At 41.4% G+C, this 18,800-nt stretch overlaps 1 protein-coding gene across 5 annotated transcripts in view; it reads right to left on the reverse strand.

The window, feature by feature from the left end:
• LOC126248586 (arfaptin-2) overlaps window positions 1-18,800 on the reverse strand; it is a 65,724-nt gene that overhangs the window by 17,655 nt on the left and 29,269 nt on the right. For all 5 annotated transcript variants that reach the window (XM_049949697.1, XM_049949695.1, XM_049949698.1 and 2 more), the window contains 2 exons: window positions 5,314-5,525; window positions 2,955-3,129 (listed from right to left, as the gene is read on the reverse strand). In XM_049949697.1, the coding sequence (XP_049805654.1) occupies window positions 2,955-3,129; window positions 5,314-5,525 (387 nt within the window). The remainder of the gene's footprint in view (window positions 1-2,954; window positions 3,130-5,313; window positions 5,526-18,800) is intronic.

Genomic DNA, 18,800 nt, shown 5'->3' on the forward strand with positions numbered 1-18,800 from the left:
GGACAGATGAAGAGAGGACAGCCCTGGAACCCCCAGGCTGTGGTTTATTCACTCAATGTTTGCAGTCGAGCCTCTGGTCAGGGGTTGTTGGTGAGAGGGATACCGAAAGGGAGCCCTATCACCAGTTGACACTGAAGAAGGAGAACGCTTCTCTAGCCAGGTGCCAGCAGCAGTTCCCGAAGAGGTATCGCAATAACCATCGAAGAGGAGAGTGGTGGGCAATCTGACTTAGAGAAAGGTGAGGTAGGAGGAGTGATGGTCATGTCGTTAGTGTAATTGATAGTCTGATCCACAGGATGTAAGTGTTCATATTCCTTCAGTGCCTCAGTATGCGACAGATGGTCAACAAATCTGTATTCCTGCATCTTCTTTCTTAAAAGATTTCTAACATGAATGGCGATGTTCCAAGCAGCTGACACATGGAGGTGGATATTCATGAACCTACCTTAGTGGAGTGATCGTCCACAGTTGCTACACACAGTATTTTTGGTCCACCATACAGCAGAATGACATATCCCCATAGTGTAAACAGGTGAAGCACCTCATAGCCGGTGGGACATATGATTTCACGTCACACCTATACACCCAGCGAGAGGATTCTCCGGAAGAACATTCCCTTTAAAGGCCAAGGTAAAGTGCCTGTATCACGATTATCATCGGGCTCTTTTTGTACATGCATGATAAAATGTTCGCCTCACGACTGGAGATTAGTCTGGAGCTCCTCATCTGTTGGGAACATAAGGTCTCTGTGTAAGACGGACCCTTGGACCACGTTCAAAGTTTTGTGTGGGGCAATGGTCTCAGATATGCCGCCTAGTTGATCACATGCCTGAAGAGGTGTAGACTGCGCAGCAGAGGAAGTTTTAATTAATAATGAACCATTTCGCATTTTCTGCAGACAACTTCCTCAAAAAAAAGAGGTTTCACTGCAGTAAAAATATCCCCATCAGTCCAATTAAAAACCAAGTATAGAGTGAAGTATTTCACTCCCTGGCATTTGACTTGTCCTCTTTCCCATGACATAGCCAGGGAAGGAAGCATCATGCAGTTGTATTTCTCTCTATTACAATAATCTTCCTGATCTGAAGAGACTGCTGGGGCCTTGTGGCTGCCAGTAGGATAAAGTTTAATTCACTTAATGTGCATTATCTTCCACCATGGTACCACCCACTCTGAATGGGGGCTCTCCCCTTGGCCACCACCCAGCGAGAGGAATGGTTACCTGTCCGGTAAAATGTTGCCCAGAGTCCGCATGCCCCAGCCATGATACGCACATACTCCTTGGATTGTGTGGGGAGTTTCCATCTCAGGCACAAACAGTGCGATCTCTGCACAGTCAAGTCAGGGGCTACAGCCGTGCAGGTGCTTAGGTACTTCATGACACCCCCTCAACCAATCAACAACAGAATGACTACCATTCTGGGTTTAGGGCACAGTACCCCTGCACGAAAGGAAGGGTGCAAAGAGAGAAAGGCACAGAAGGTGGAATATATGCCATGCTGGGCGACCTTCCCTGCATGATCTGCATTTCTGTAAAATTTGGTAGAGTAGCAAATCAAGTCCAACAAGGGGCCTAATGGTTAAAAATGAGAAGTTGTAGAATGCCTGAAGGGAAGTGTCCAAAATCACAAGGAAGATCCAAGCACAACTGGCACCAAGAAGACCATCCAATGGAAAGACAGAAAAGGAAAAAGAACAGTAGAAGGGTAGAGTTGCAGCACGGGAAGGGGACGTAGCGCTGCAAGGGATGGGGACCCATGGTGGCCAAGCTCGTACTTGTAAATGGGATGTGAGTACTCAGGGTGTCTGGATCAGGCCCAACCTGTAGCTGCGATAGTGTACCAGCAGTGACATGCTAGGTAGCCCTATTCAGTAGCTGGGAACAATGGCCAAACAAGAAAACCAACAGCCTGTAGTCAGTAATGAGGAGGAGCCTTGCCCCAAACAGGAAGACATGGAAGTTTTTTACCCTCCAAACAATAGCTAGCACCTCTCTGTCCACCTGTGAATAGTTCTGCTGCACAGTGGAAAGCACCTTTGACGCATAAGCAATGGTCCATTCAGTGCCATCTTAGCTGTGATGGGACAGGACGAAACCAATACCATTCTGGGACATGTCACAGGCCAGGGTCACAAGTTTACCCAGTGTGAAGGGAGCCAGACAGGGAGCAGAGCAGAAACAACGGTTGAGAGACTGAGAAGACCACTGACAAACAAGAGGCCAGACAAACTTAATGCCCTTCTGACGAAGCTGGCAGATGTGCGTGGCCTGGGGAATGAATTGAGCATAATACGAATTCTTAACCCAGAAAAGATACTTCACAGGTCCGTGGTGGCTTGACAATAGCCAGAGAACAGAACCCCATGTGAGGGAAATGAAGTCACCATGCAATTAGATCAACAGGAAGCATGGAGTCTGAATCCACATGTAGATGAGCATGGAAGAACACAACACATGGCTGGCATGGATGGTTGATGAGTACACACTCAGCACAATACACAGCATGTTATGGGTGAGGTCCATGGTGGTCAAACTCTGAATAAGCACTGGCCTGCTCGATCTACTACCGCCTGCAGGTAAACACTTCTGCAAGCAGGTCGGCACATACTTCATGTCGCTGGTGCCCTCCATGGCAGGTTTCTGCACTATCCTACAGGGCTACCCATGCCAGCTCATCTGCCTCCTTCGTGATGTCTGCTGGCATGGACACTAAACTACCTATTTCACCTCTGGAAATATTTGGCATGTGTGAAAAATTTTCAAGTTGCATTATGGTTTGGTCCCTTCATAACTTGCCTCGATAAGTCAATTCTAAGGTCAGTGGAAGACAAGAACATACCACCTACAATAGGACCCTGTCTAGGAAAGCACTGTGGTGTCCAAATTTACCTTTGAATTAACAACAGCTTTATTTAAAAGGGATATAAAGAAAAGAGAACTTCCATATACTCACTCTATTCTCATCCAAAAATTTCAGTTTTACAGATACGTCTGAGCCTAACTTTTCAAAATGTGCTTTGTGAAGTTCATAATTATGTTGTGCCTCTTCCAATCTTGCTGTATTTGCGTCTGTTCTTGGAGCTTGAGCCAACAACTCCAAATCAGTCCTGTATGCATCATATTCTATTCTGAAAAAGAAAGAAAGAAATACAATTAACCTCAGCTTTAAAACTTGTGGTGATTATTTCAAATGTTATACAAAATTGAATTAAATATTGGATTGTTTCCAGTTTTGTCAAATTTAAATTAATTTTGGATCTTCATTATAAAATTAACAAACACATAAAAAGTTGGTATTTGATGATTTCCACCCTCAGTTACAAGCTTTAATATTAGCTACATCCCTTCTACAACATAAGTCTTTGCAAATAAATTCTAAAACCTTTGTTGCTCATGCACAGTTATTTACAAGACTCTTTCCAGAGTACACAACAATAAAGTATTTGTATACCTGTGATGTGGCGTAAATTTTATACACTGAATGCACCATGACGACTTGAAACCTGGTGATAACCGTTAAGTCACCAACCTCAGCCAAGAGGGTTTTGAACAGGCTCTGAATGCTCATGGCCAGCCTAACACCCACACAATGGAATGAATCTAATTATAAAACAAAGAGGTCTAACTGGTCCACATAGCAAGCATCTATTCATGCTGGGATTTTAAAAAGGGTGAGTAGTATTTAGAACAGGCAAACACTGTCTGCTTTTGAAGATGTACAGTAAATAAAACTACCGTATTTACTCGAATGTAAGCCGCACTCGAATCTAAGCCGCACCTAAAAAATAAGACTCGAAATCAAGGAAAAAAAATTTACCCGAATCTAAGCCGCTCCTGAAATTTGAGACTCGAAATTCAAGGTGAGAGAAAAGTTTTAGACCGCCCCTCCAAATCGAAACAAAGTTGGTCCATTGTAACGTGAAACACAATTGAGGTCGAATGGATGAAGATACAGCTACAGTAGTTTGGTTCGAGTCGTAAGCTCAACAGTTAAGCTTTACCAAGTAGCCATTGCTGTGTGTCCGTATTTATACGGGTACCCTTCCTTTTTCACGTGCTTCGTCTGGTTTGAATCGATTGCTTATTTTGCTCTGATCTGAGAAGTGCCGTTCTCTTTGTTATAGTTGTTTACGTCACTCTAAGCTGAAAATGCATTATTGTACTGTGTCGTGCATTGTTTGTCGCATTCTGATAACGAGTGTTTACGGCCTGTCACCGCTCGCGGCGTGGCTTGCTTAGTGCGCACTACCGCCGCTTACAATAAAAAAAAGAGAGAAATTATCTCATTAGCGAAACAATGGCAAGAGACTGCTTTTTGTTGTTACTTACACTGCCGCTTTCTTTGATAATGATCAACAAGAACCAAATAATAAAATGGTTCAAATGGCTCTGAGCACTATGGGACTCAACATCTATGGTCATCAGTCCCCTAGAACTTAGAACTACTTAAACCTAACTAACCTAAGGACATCACACAACACCCAGCCATCACGAGGCAGAGAAAATCCCTGACCCCGCCGGGAATCGAACCCGGGAACGAACCAAATAATAGCTGCGTATAACAGAAGATGTTCTGAACGAGAGTTTAGCGAAAATGTTTCTCCGTTAGAAAATCTTTGCAGACGCCTCTTTAGTACATTACAGTCTGCACAGAAATTAGTCATCTTAGATTTAAAAATTTAGGCAGTTGCCGTGCTTCATTTCTGACTGTATCACTATACAGCGTAAGAATAATACGAATATAAACATGACATGATATGTATATTCTTCCGCGTCTTCTCGGTCTAGTTTCGTAGTTTATTAGGCAGACAGGATTTAAATGAGGTAGCAGCAAACACGAAAGAATACCTGGCATAATGTTTACATTCTTCTACCTGTTCTTTTAATTTATTTACTGACGCAGAGGTTTTGGCACCAGTATTTATCTTTGTGCCTGCAAAGCATACCTGTGTTGCGCTACATATTTTTGACGGCAGAAGTTAGTTGTGGCGACACCTACTAACATTTTTCAGAACGTCCGCTTACTTTGCACTCGATTCTAAGCCGCAGGTGGTTTTTTGGATTACAAAAACCGGAAAAAAAGTGCGGCTTAGATTCGAGTAAATACGGTAATCTATGCCAGGGTTAAAGCAGAACAAAAACACCTATTCCATTTATCAGAACAGTCCTGACTGTAGTGGAATGCATCAGCATGTACAGTAAATTTACAAAGAAAATTAAAACTATATGGTAACATGCTAGTAAATATTACAATTGCTCTACCAGTGTTGTACTCTGCACTGACAATACTATGAATCAAATGCTGATAATACCTGGCTGTTTCATACTGTCTAATAGTCAGAAGGGTATCTTCAATAGTCTTATTGCACAAGGTGTTCACTGATGAAACAAAAAAGTTCAGAGCCCCAAGTAGTGTTTCTCCATTCTTGGTAAGGCTACGCTGTGTTTCTGCATTGTACAGAAACTCTTCCTGTAGCTCTGGTGACTTCTGTGCTAAGTCTGAGAATGCCTCACCAAGTGCATGCTGTAACAATGAGAAGAAATGAAAATACCATCTATTACTACAGTATTACAAAATAAATAATGTCTTCCTTACAGACTATTAAGCTGTAAGATTGCAGTAAAAAAGGGGCGACAACTCTGGCAGTGCTTTTGATTTCTTATTTAAAAACCTCTTGCATTTGAGTGGGAATGATGAGAGGGATGAAGGCTTGGGAGGGACAATGATGATGTTTGGTTTGTGGGGCGCTCAACTATGCGGTCATCAGTGCCCGTACAAAATACCAATTTATTCACAGTCCATTCTAGCCACTGTCACAAATGATGATGAGGATGAGGATGATGATGATGATGATGATGATGATGATGATGATGACGATAATGAAATGATGAGTACAACAGAGTGTTTGCCGAACCTGCACAATTTCCACTGCAGTAGGATATTTGTAACTTATTGTACAGTGGTGAATCATCACAGAATGGGTGCTTACAACTAACGAATTTTTCAGGGGGTTTTGTACCATTTAACATGTTGTAAGTGTCAGCATAATACTTGGACATAATTACCCCTGAGAGAATAACAGTAACACCAAAATTCCATACTGGTCGCACAATTTTACTTGATCCCTCTGCTTCGTGCTTCTCCAGAAAGTTTATGTTGTGTGTAATGATCATTAATATTATTTACTAATACGAGTGAAACGACTGTACCCGGTCCCTCTAGCAACTCGCCACAAACTTTCACATCACTTCTGTGATGCATTAATCCATTCCATGATCGTTTCTTATATATGCTGTAAACTGGCTGTGCTGGGGCAAGCAGGGAGGGCTTTTCTCAGAAGGTAATGTGCAATGAGGCGATCAGAAGCTTCTGCTCCCAGCACCCTCTGCTCAGAGGCTAAGTAAAAGTGTGCAATCAGTGCCAATACACTGAACTACCTTAACATCTAGCAGCATATGTACATGCAAAAGTGCCTGCACAAGTATCAAGAGTAAGGCACTATTTAAGATGCAGTCATTGCAGTCCTGGATGTACTGAATCAGTTCTACATTGCGCACATTTTCTTAAGTGCTTCAAAAGTGCTAAAGGAACATGGCCAGATCTGAATATTCCTCCAGTGATCAAACCTCATTTGCTTCTTGATTGCCTTGACGCCTTTAACTCTGCAGTGAACACTGTAGATTTGATCCAGTAGGAAATTCTGGCCATAAGGTCACTGAAGAATGGTTGAACAGTCAAGAAAGTCCCCCTTAATTTACACGAAGTACTTTAAAATTGTGATGTGTATCTAAAATGTTATCTGGCAATCAATCACAACACTGTATATTTTTTTGTAAAATTTAAACTAGTTTTGGGCCCACTCATTACACAAGCATTGGTTTCATCTGCATTCAAAAAAAAAAAAAAAACCTAATTTAGCTACACACATTTCTAGATAGCAATTTTTTGAGCACAAATCAATAGTGTATCTGTTGCTTACAGACAGTTTTTGGAAAAGTAATTCTATGGTGGAGCACGCAATGGTACAGCACATGTACTATCTGATCAAATGTATCCAGACACCTACAAGTTGACATTAATGTGTGTGTGCACTCTTCACCTTTATGCCAGCCTGAACTCTGCCAGGGACAGTTGCAATGAGATGTTAACATCTGTGGACAAATTGCTGCCCATTCTTTCTCAAGAGCCGAAACCATAGAAGGTAGTGATTGTGAACACGGGTCCGGAGTGAAGTTGATGTTCTAACTCATTCCAAAGATGTTGCATCGGGTGCAGATTGGGACTCTGGGCAGACCAGGCCATTTCATAAATGATATTATCCACAAACTATTGCCTTACAGATTCTGCTTCATGACAAGGTCATTGTCATGCTGATATAATCAGTTATCATCTCCAAACTGTTACTCTACTGCACTGAAGAGCCAAAGAAATTGGGACACCTGCCTAATATCATGTCGGGCCCTTGTGAACACGCAGAAGTGCCACAACATAACATGGCACAGACTCGACTAATGTCTGAAGCAGTGCTGGAGGGAATTGACACCATGAATCCCACAGGGCTGTCCATAAATCTGAACAGCACACTGCAAGGCATCCCAGATATGCTCAATAATGTTCATGTCTGGAGAATTTGGTGGCCGGCGGAAGTGTTTAAACTCAGAAGAGTTTTCCTGGAGCCACTCTATAGCAATTCTGCATGCATGGATTGTCACATTGTCCTGTTGGAACTGCCCAAGTCTGTCGGAATGCACAATGGACATGAATGGATGCAGGTGATCAGACAGGATGCTTACATATTTGTCACCTGTCAGAGTCATATCTAGACGTATCAGGGGTCCCATATCACTCCAACTGCACAGGCCCCACACCATTACAGAGCCTCCACCAGGTTGAACAGTCGCCTGCTGAGATGCAGGGTCCATGGATTCATGAAGTTGTTGCCATACCCGTACATGTCAAACTACTCGATAAAACTTGAAACGAGACTTGTCTGACCAGGCAACATGTTTCCAGTCATCAACAATACAATGTCGGTGTTGACATTTGTGTCATGCAGTCATCAAGGGTACACAAATGGGCCTTCAGCTCTGAAAGCCCAAGCAGCTGATGTTTCGTTGAATGGTTCATACACTGACACTTGCTGATAGTCCAGCATTAAAATCTGCAGCAATTTGCGGACGGGCTGCACTTGTGTCATGTTGAACGACTCTCTTCAGTCGCTGGTGGTCCCATTTTTGCAGGATCTTTTCCCAGCCGCAGAGATGTCAGAGATTTGATGTTTTATCGGATTCCTGATATTCACAGTACACTTGTGAAATGGTCATATGGGAAAACATTCTCCATGCATTCACCACACCCAAACCTTCCCATTGGATTATGAGAGGGTATAGCACAATTAATTACTCCAATCACTCATTTCTAGTTATCTGCTGTCTAGTGGAATTGCTTTTTATTCCTCCTCAAGCATCGCTTGGTTCTGATTGCAGAAATGTGTGGCTTATGAGGAACTGCTTGACAATTGTACCCCCCTTTTTTTAAAAAAAAAAAGGAGAGAGAGAGAGAGAGAGAGAGAGAGAGAGAGAGAGAGAGAGAGAGATCCCTATGCACAGTCATCATTCTAGCTGGACTGCTGGTAGCACTTTGGAACTCATGAGTGATTCCTTCTGCTGATTTCATGAGATTTTTTACAATTACCCTTCACCATGTTTGGCGATCCCTGTGTGTTAGTACATGAGGTCTGCCTGGTCTTCGTTTAACTGTGGTTGTTCCTTTGCATTTCCACTTCACAATGACATCACCGACAGTCAACTTGGGCACCTTCAGAAGGATCTGTTGCTCAGATGAAATCCAATGACTACGTGTTTGAAGTACTGAGCTGTCCTGAACAGCCCATTTTGCTGTTACTGATTCTCTATGAACAACACAATGCTTCCCACCTCATTTTATCTCAGTTGTTCCAACTCTCATGAAGTCTAGTGGTCACTTTTGAATTACATAGGGGTGTAAGGATACTCTTGATCAGATAATATATATGACTGACATGGAACTCACTAATGTACCATTTGCTCCATAAACACTTGTCACCTCATGTTATGTAATAAGTCACAAAACTCAGCACAGAGGCTGGAAACAATTATGATTTTGAGCACTCATGTCCAACCTAGGTTCAAAAAGTGAAAACCTATATAATCCAGAAGGGGTTGGATGAATGGAGTGTAAATTTATAGCAGTCAGGTTCACTCTGGATCCCATGACCTGTGACCAACTTTTAAAATTTTTAATTTCATCATTTTGAGGGAGTTTGGCTGTTAGGTTCCTCAGATATGGTAAACCAGGTAAGCCTATAGTTGAATGTGATATCCAGAAATATATCCAAAACTTGACAGCCTTTAATGTTTTCTCATTGTCTCCAAATGGCTAAACGAATATAAAAGAAGGGTGAAAAGTACAGATATCTCATTTGAAAACTTACAACCTCTCAACTTCCCCTCTATCAACAGAAACTAGTGTATTATCACTGCAGTGCTTGCAGAAGAGCAGGGCTCCGAAAAACTGTTTATGAATTAGGTCTACTGAACAGTGACATTAACTGTGGGTATTGTACTATTAATCATAACTGTGAACATTAAAAGTAATATGTTAAGTGACACCATCCTTTTAACACTTTATCCATCTTCAGCAACTGTGACTACACTTTTTGCAAAAAATCAACAATCAGCTGTACAAAAGAAATTTTATTTATTTACCAGTTTCAGAAACCTAGAGCCCTTCATCATAAGACTGTGCAGAAAAATATACCACAAATAAGTACAAGCTAGAGAAGAATACTAGAAAATTTAAGAAAGAAAAGTTTAAAAAATTAAAGAGATGGCACATACTTAGAATTATGATATTATTTAGGAACGTTAAAAATAAGCAGGTGTGTGCAGGATAGTACTGTAGTCCTATAAGAACACAAGAACAATAATGAAATGCATTAAAGCAAAATGAGTGCATGAGTGCTTACATATGGATTGCAGTACATGCACAAATATGGTGTAAGGACACCAAACAACAAGTGCACACATCATGCGAGAATTGGAGCTAATCTGCTGATGACATGCATACCTTCAGATTAGTCTCTCAGTGGGGCTAAAAGTAAGATAAAGTAATAAAACAAAAACTTACACAATTATAGTTGGCATAAAATGTAAGACAAAAGTGTAAGTGTGCATAACCAGCATATTAACTATATATAAAATCCTACATATTAATGATACCAAGTGTGAAGCGTATCAGGTCAGAAGCTGTAACTGGAGTATTTGGAGAAACAATTCTCAGTCAGTAGCTAATATGAAGGATTAGAAAATGACTACAGAAGAAATCAAGCATGGGCACAATTGTATACTGCTATTTTAGTGAAACAACTAGTACTGGAACATATACAAGATCACAAATATGATTCATGAAACAATTCTAACTAGCAACATTCGTACCAATTGTATGGTAAGCTTTACAACACATTGCTGAACTGATGTAGAGAGGTCAATAGCATACTTGCAGGAAACACATCTGTGTAAACAATGTGCAAGATGCGCAATGGAGCTTGAAGCAATAACTGGAGTAAGTACAGAAATAAATTCCTAATTGTTAGCCAAGATGAAGGGTCAAAATAACTATAGAAGAAAAGAAACGTGATCATAGTAGTATACTTCTGTTGTAGTGAAATAACTAGTTCAGGAACGTATACAAAGTCGTAAATGCACTTTGTGAAGTTATTCTACCCAGCGACATTCATACAAATTGTACGAAATAAATACAATAGGTTTGACTGACTGACCGATGTTACATTACTAAAAGTGCTACTTAATCATAAACACTAATAGTAACTATAATGTAAAACACCTGTAACTATAAGAATACAATGTCTACAGCTCATTGCTTACATATGGCTAACCACCTACAGCAAAAAAGAATCCTTGCCTGCACGTTGTAGATGGCTTAGTATATTTAACAATAAATGGCTATCTACCTGGTAATGAAGTTAGCCCCCACTCTGGGACCAACCTGAAAATATTGCATTTCATCAACTGATTAGCTTCAGTTCTTGCGTCATGTCTACACTTGTTGTTTGGTGTCCGTATACCACATCTGTACATGTACTACGATCCACATGTGAGCAATCACAAGATCTATTTTTAAACTTTTCCTTTTTAAATTTTCTAATATTCTTATCTAGCTTGTACTTATTTGTGGTATATTTTTCTGTACAGTCTTCTGAAGAAGGGCACTAGGTGACTGAAAATGGTAAAGAAATAAAATTTTTCTTGTGCAATTGGTTCCTAACGTTTTTTCAACAAATGACACCACTACTTTGGTGAAAGGAATTAACATGACATTACTGGTCAATACATCAAATAGCACTTGGGGAGGACCAACTACATAATGTTAAGAAAATTTGTTCAGCATCTCTACTCGTGGAGATGTCCATGGATGATGCGCATTCAAAAAATATAACTTGCATACAAAAAAATATCACAAGCCTTTTCGAGATTGGAAAAGGCATCTAGCAGGTGATCTTTGCATAAAAGAGACAGTAGTACAACCACATCTAATAGTGTGTGGTTATCAATGGTGGAATGATATATCCTAAAGACACACTGAAAGTTACTAAGGAACCCTCTGAATTCCAAAACTAAGACAAGACAGTTCCTCACCATTTACTCCAACTTCTTCCTGACATAGCTAATGAGAGTTACGCTATAATAACTACTCATCACAAAGTCCTGCCAGAGTTTTGGGAAGAGGATTAAAAGTGAGCAGCCTCTGTGCAGTAGGGAGTTGCATATTTAGCTTTCATATTTGTTTTGTAGTTTGATTCTTAATTTCTTTCCGAGTGTTTGTGCGCTTGCATATTTAATTACATAAAATCCTTGTGTATTCTCGTATTTGAGAGGAGTAATATTGCTTATTGATAGCTGTAAAGTATAAATTCGTGGAGTCGTTAGTCAGTTGTTTGTTTTGGACAGCCAGTGCTTTCTGTTTATTTTGTAGAGTCAGTTAGCAGCAGACAGAGGCCAGTGCTATTTCATCTGTGCTTGCAGAGTGACGTGTGCGAGCAGCAGTAGCAGAAACTAGTCGTATATTCAGTTTTTCGTATTAGTTCCGCAGGTTTAATTCAAATTACTTTGTGTGTTTGTGTGCTTGCATGGTGAAATTTTTCGGATATTTGCGTATTTTCGAATTAGAAAGGGGTAGTATCAAATTTTAATAACGGTAGAGTGCAACATCGTGTAGGCGGTTGTCATTTGTACTAAGACTGGGGTAGGATTGCATTGTAATATCTGTATAGTGGCGTAGTCATGGTCATTTGATTGCTTAGTTCGTAAGTAATTGTTCATATATCGCAGCTCCATCTGGCGCTGGTGACGCAACTGTGCAGTCGCTGTTTTATTTGTCACAACTCTATACGTCCAGATATTAGCAGTAGGATGGATAGGGTGTGTGTGTGTGCTGTGTGCAGGTGCAGGAGGAACTGGCCATGGTTCGCGAGCAGCTGAGCATGCTGTTGGCCACGGTCAGCCGCCTTCAGGCTGCTGCCTCGAGGTGCAGCGACGGTGGAGGGTCTGGCGCGTCACTTGAGACATTCCAGGTGTCGCTTGCTGCATCCACTGACTCAGCCGCCGAGGCACCTTCTAGTGTACCCGGCGCGTTGGGCCACCCTCACCTCAGGGTGAGTGGCGGACTGCAACGCGTTCGCGTCGCTCGAGGCGGAGGGTCAATGTGGAGGCTGGCCTCGCCCGTTCATCCTGTCAGTGGGCAGGTGGCCGCTCCTTCAGCAGAGCCCGAGCAGGCACACGGGAGCAAAGGCTTGCTGGTTATTGGGAGCTTCAACGCTAGGCGGGTGATGGAGCCCCTTAGGGAAATAGCGTACAGGGCTGGAAACAATTCCAACGTGCACTTGGTTTGTCTGCAGGGGGGCCTCATCCAAGATGTGGAGGCGGCCTTGCCTGTGGCTATCGAGCGTACGGGATGCAGTCGTTTGCAAGTAGTTGCTCACATCGGCACCAATGATGCCTGTTGCTTGGGTTCTGAGGCGATCCTCAGTTCGTACAGGCGGCTGGCGGATTTGGTGAAGACTGCTGGCCTCGCACGTGGTGTGCAAGCAGAGCTCTCTATTTGCAGCATCGTTCCCAGAGTGGATCGGGTTCCTTTGGTTTGGAGCCGAGTGGAGGGTCTCAACCAGAGGCTTCGTCGACTCTGTGATGGTCTTGGCTGCAGATTTCTAGACTTGCGCTATTGGGTGGGGAATCGTAGGATGCCCCCAGATAGGTCAGGGGTGCACTACACAAAAGAAGTGGCTACTCGGGTAGCAGAGTACTTGTGGCGCGCACATGGGTTTTTTTTTAGGCTAGGCAGTAGTGCGAGGTGTCCTGATGAACACTCACCAGTTGACATGGAGGCAGGGAAATCGGGACACGCTCAGTGTAAAGACACTTCAGCTATCAAGATATTAGCAGTAAATTTTCAGAGTGTTCGGAATAAAGTTCCTGAATTTACTGCCCTCCAGGAAGCGTGTGGTGCGCAAATTATTCTCAGGACTGATACCTGGCTGAACCCTGAGATAGGAAGTTCTGAAATATTTAGTGAGGGTTGGAACGTGTATCGGAAAGACAGATTAGACACCGTAGGAGGTGGTGTCTTCACTGCAGTTGACAAAAATATTGTCTACTGACGTCGACGTAGAGTGTTGTGAAGTTATCTGGACACATTTAACAGGGCTAGGAGAAATAAAGTTAATTGTTGGGTGTTATTACTGGCCACCAGGTTCCACCGTGACAGTTCTAGAATGATTCAAAGGGAGTCTACACTATGTATCGCAGAAGTACCCGGATAATGCTATATTAGTCGGAGGCGACTTCAGCCTACCTAGTATAGACTGGGATGTCTATGGATTCATTACAGGTGGTACAGACATGCCGTCGTGTGAATTACTTTTCAACACATTATCCGAGAACTGTCTCGAGCAGCTAAATCGACAGCCAACACGTAACGGAAATGTTTTAGATCTGGTAGCCATGAACAGACCATACCTCATCGACGGTGTCAGTGTTGAGACAGGGATTAGTGATCATGATGATGTCATTACGACTATGGTTACGAAAGTTAAAAAGTTGGTCAAGAAGGCTAGCAGAGTATTCTTACTAGAAAGAGCAGATAAGCAGTTGTTAGCATCCCACTTAGTAAATGAATCAATTTCATTTACTTCCGGTACGATGGATGTGGAAGAATTATGGGCAAATTTTAAACACATTGTAAATCATGCATTGGACAAGTATGTGCCTAAAAAGTGGGTTACGGATGGAAAAGACCCACCGTGGTTTAACAGCACAATTCGGAGAACGGTCAGGAAGCAAAGACAGTTGCACTCCCGGTACAAGAAAGATCAGGAAGATGAGGACAGGCAAGAGTTAGGAGAGATTTGTGCTGCTGTAAAAAGAGCGATGCGCAAAGCATACAACCCGTCATACCTTAGCAAAAGATCTTGCTGAAAACCCAAGGAAATTCTGGTCTTACATAAAATCGGTAAGCGGGTCGAAGGCTTCCATCCAGTCACTCACTGATCAGTCTGGCCTGGCAACAGAAGACAGCAAAACGAAAGCTGAAATTTTAAATTTAGCATTTGAGAAGTCTTTCACGCAGGAGGATCGTACAAACATAGCGCCATTTGAGTCTTGTACAGATTCCCATATGGAGGTTGTGAAGCAGCTGAATGGGTTGAAAATAAATAAATCGCCAGGTCCAGATGAGATTCCAATTCGGTTTTACATATAGTACTCTACTGCATTGGCTCCTTACTTAGCTTGCATTTATCGCGAATCTCTTGCCCAACATAAAGTCCCGAGTGACTGGAAAAAAGCGCAGGTGACGCCTGTATATAAGAAGGGTAGAAGGACGGATGCTCAAAATTACAGACCAATATCCTTAACATCAGTTTGTTGCAGGATTCTTGAACATATTCTCAGTTCGAATATAATGAATTTCCTTGAGACAGAGAAGTTGCTGTCCATGCATCAGCACGGCTTTAGAAAGCATCGCTCCTGCGAAACACAACTCGCCCTTTTTTCACATGATATCTTGCGAACCATGGATGAAGGGTATCAGACGTATGCCATATTCCTTGACTTCCGGAAAGCGTTTGACTCGGTGCCCCACTGCAGACCTGCAGACTCCTAAGGTACGAGCATATGGGATTTGTTCCCAAATATGTGAGTGGCTCGAAGACTTCTTAAGGAAGAGAACCCAGTACGTTATCCTCGATGGTGAGTGGTCATCGAAGGTGACAGTATCTTCTGGAGTGCCCCAGGGAAGTGTGGTAGGTCCGCTGTTGTTTTCTATCTACATAAATGATCTTTTGGATAGGGTGGATAGCAATGGGCGGCTGTTTGCTGATGATGCTGTGGTGTACGGGAAGGTGTCGTCGTTGAGTGACTGTAGGAGGATACAAGAAGACTTGGACAGGATTTGTGATTGGTGTAAAGAATGGCAGCTAACTCTAAATATAGATAAATGTAAATTAATGCAGATGAATAGGAAAAAGAATCCTGTAATGTTTCAATACTCCGTTAGTAGTGTAGCGCTTGACACAGTCACGTCGATTAAATATTTGCGCGTAACATTGCAGAGCGATATGAAGTGGGACAAGCATGTAATGGCAGTTATAGGCAAGGTGGATAGTCGTCTTTGGTTCATTGGTAGAATTTTGGGAAGATGTGGTTCATCTGTAAAGGAGATTGCTTATAAAACACTAATACGACCTATTCTTGAGTACTGCTCGAGAGTTTGGGATCCCTGTCAGGTCGGATTGAGGGAGGACATAGAAGCAATTCAGAGGCGGGCTGCTAGATTTGTTACTGGTAGGTTTGATCATCATGCGAGTGTTACGGAAATGCTTCAGGAACTCGGGTGGGAGTCTCTGGAGGAAAGGAAGCGTTCTTTTCGTGAATCGCTACTGAGGAAATTTAGAGAAACATCATTTGAGGCTGACTGCAGTACAATTTTACTGCCGCCAGCTTATATTTTGCGGAAAGACCACAAAGATAAGATAAGAGAGATTAGGGCTCATACAGAGGCATATAGGCAGTCATTTTTCCCTCGTTCTGTTTGGGAGTGGAACAGGGAGACAAGATGCTAGTTGTGGTACGAGGTACCCTCTGCCACGCACCGTATGGTGGAGTGCAGAGTATGTATGTAGATGTAGTATTGTGGATTTCACTTAGTTAGAAAGCGCCTTCTTCCACACACCAAATCAAAAGTGCCAAGGATTTCCTTGGACCTTGCTCTGATGTTCTTTAACATGGTTTAATGCATCATGTTCGAAGCTGATGATGTGTCATGTTGCAGGTATTACAGAGACTAACATGATGGTAAAAATATACATGCTGTCACTGTTGGAACCAAAATTACTGGCACTTTTCTCTACTAATGCTTGGCAGCAATAAAATGACTGATCCTGGCTGGCAATAGTAGCAACTAGAGCCAACCCTCTAAGCTGGTTGGTTAGTTGTTTGTTTATCCACATATCACATTACACTAACATTAGGGATGTCAGCTTAATACAACAATAAAACACAATAAAAGGTTGAGAAATATAGAATTGTATAATTACTTTTTGGTTTAGTTAGTACTAAGACTGCTGTTACACGTTTATTCACCCATCACTAATCACTGCAAACATTACACACAAATCCCATCGGCTGACATCAGGACCATAACATTGTCACCACATCTCAATTAAATTCACTGTGTGTTCCTATTTACTTGCCTGAAAAACAATCACCATACCTCCAAAAAGAAGTCTTTGAAATCAAAATGATGAAAGATAATTAGCATTTTCCATCACAGTTCTTGGGCACACAATATTCCAACAACACACATTGAACTTTAAAAGTATGTTGTGGAATGACATATGTTTAACTTCTTGAAATCTCTACAAATCTTAACTCTTTTTTCCAGCCACTACTTTGTATTTATTTGTTTTAATTATCTCTTTCATTTACTTGGCCAATGTATTGTACATTTTGATTTCATAATAGAAAATATTGAGGATTTTGTTTAATTTTTCTTGGTACCTGTAAGCGAATCCTGGTTCTTGTTATACAATAATGAACAGAGATATTAGTGGGTTCATTATTTATGTTAATTTTACTGTGCCTAATGGATTGGTTAATGTAATCAAATGGTGCAGTTACAATCCCCTACTCTTTAAGCAACTGTTTACAATGAGCCTGATTACTGTTTTTAGTTATTGTTCTTATGGCCTTTATCCACAGTTTTAACACTGTAGACCTAATCTGTTAACATGGTTTAAAAAATAAGGGCAAGAAGGTACCATAGCTGCAGACTGAGTGTATAGAGCAATGGTACATAACTATGAGTCTACACACTAATGACAGGACTCAAAGAGTGTATAACGTGCAAGTAAGAAGTCAGCTGATTGATCCATCTGTGGACAAAGAGACGGGGAGTACCACATGGTGATTCCAATATGCTGTCTGTCTTTGTTCCATGCCCTGTGCTCCAGCCACTGCCTACACCACTAACTGGCAATGCTGAGGTAACTGCGGCACTGGGCCACTATTTCTGCTTGTGTGTTTCCCTACATAAATGTATATAGTCATAAAACTATCACTATCAACTGTTGAAGTAATACTTGTTGTGTTTGCTTTATGTCACTTATAAGGAACTCAGCAGCTAAATACCATCACTGTACCTAAAATAGCACGAGACTCAATGCTAAATGTTTTCCCTGCACCCAGAAGCATAATGCTACATACAGACATTATAGGATGGAACATCATGTTGTCACAGAATATAGAGTATACAGAAAGGAAAGCAGAAGGCAGCTCCATTGACTTGTATGAAGTCACGTATTGAACTTGGCACCATATTGAAACAAAGTAAATGCAAAATGTTACCTGTTTATTTCTTCATCTGAAAATGGACATTCTCACAAAATTGAAGTAATCTAACCAACTAAATGAAAACATATTTGAAAGGAAACGCTAAGGAAACAATCCTTCGTAAACCTTCTGCTCACAACTTATCACATAAGCTTTTAAATCCATTACTGTTCACAGGTACAAGCTGCCACTGCTTGTTGCTTCAGATGAAAATGAAGCAACTTTGTTTTGTAAATACCAGCTTCTTGCTTGCAGCCAACTTATTTTAGTTCTTTATTTTTCTTTTTTGGGGCTTTGCGTTAGTAAATCAACTTCACTTCCATCAGAAATAGTCGTTGTAGGATGCACTGCAGGAATATCAGTGTTTGTATCAGTGTTCAGTTTTCATTAATGTTTTCAACCTGAAAGTAATTATTACTTCAAATAAAAAAGTAGGCTGCATTAAAATTTAGTTTATATAAATGTTTTGAATTAGGCCCAGACCTAAAAGTTCACTCTAACATATTATGTAATATGAATCATATTCATTTAATAAATGACAACTGAGAAGAGTCACAAAGAAACTTTTGTAAAGCTTTGCCCTAATTATAATGTGTGTTTCAGTTTTTCCATTATGTAACACTAAATTGGCTACAAGTAATTTGAGAAATCTGTGTCTACTTGCACAAACTGTTTCTGACTGGGCTGCAGGCTACTTGCACATGGTGGCATCTTTTACTTCTATTTTCTCCACACTGGAGTGAGATGTGGCTTTCATTCCAACTTTAAAAACAATGTCAATAGGTTAGATAGATTTAGTACAGAGCGACATATCGCCTAATATAAATCAAAAGTAAAATAGTGAGCGACCACATTT

The sequence above is a fragment of the Schistocerca nitens genome, chromosome 3 (genome assembly GCF_023898315.1).
Source record: "Schistocerca nitens isolate TAMUIC-IGC-003100 chromosome 3, iqSchNite1.1, whole genome shotgun sequence".
Classification (NCBI taxonomy): domain Eukaryota; kingdom Metazoa; phylum Arthropoda; class Insecta; order Orthoptera; family Acrididae; genus Schistocerca; species Schistocerca nitens.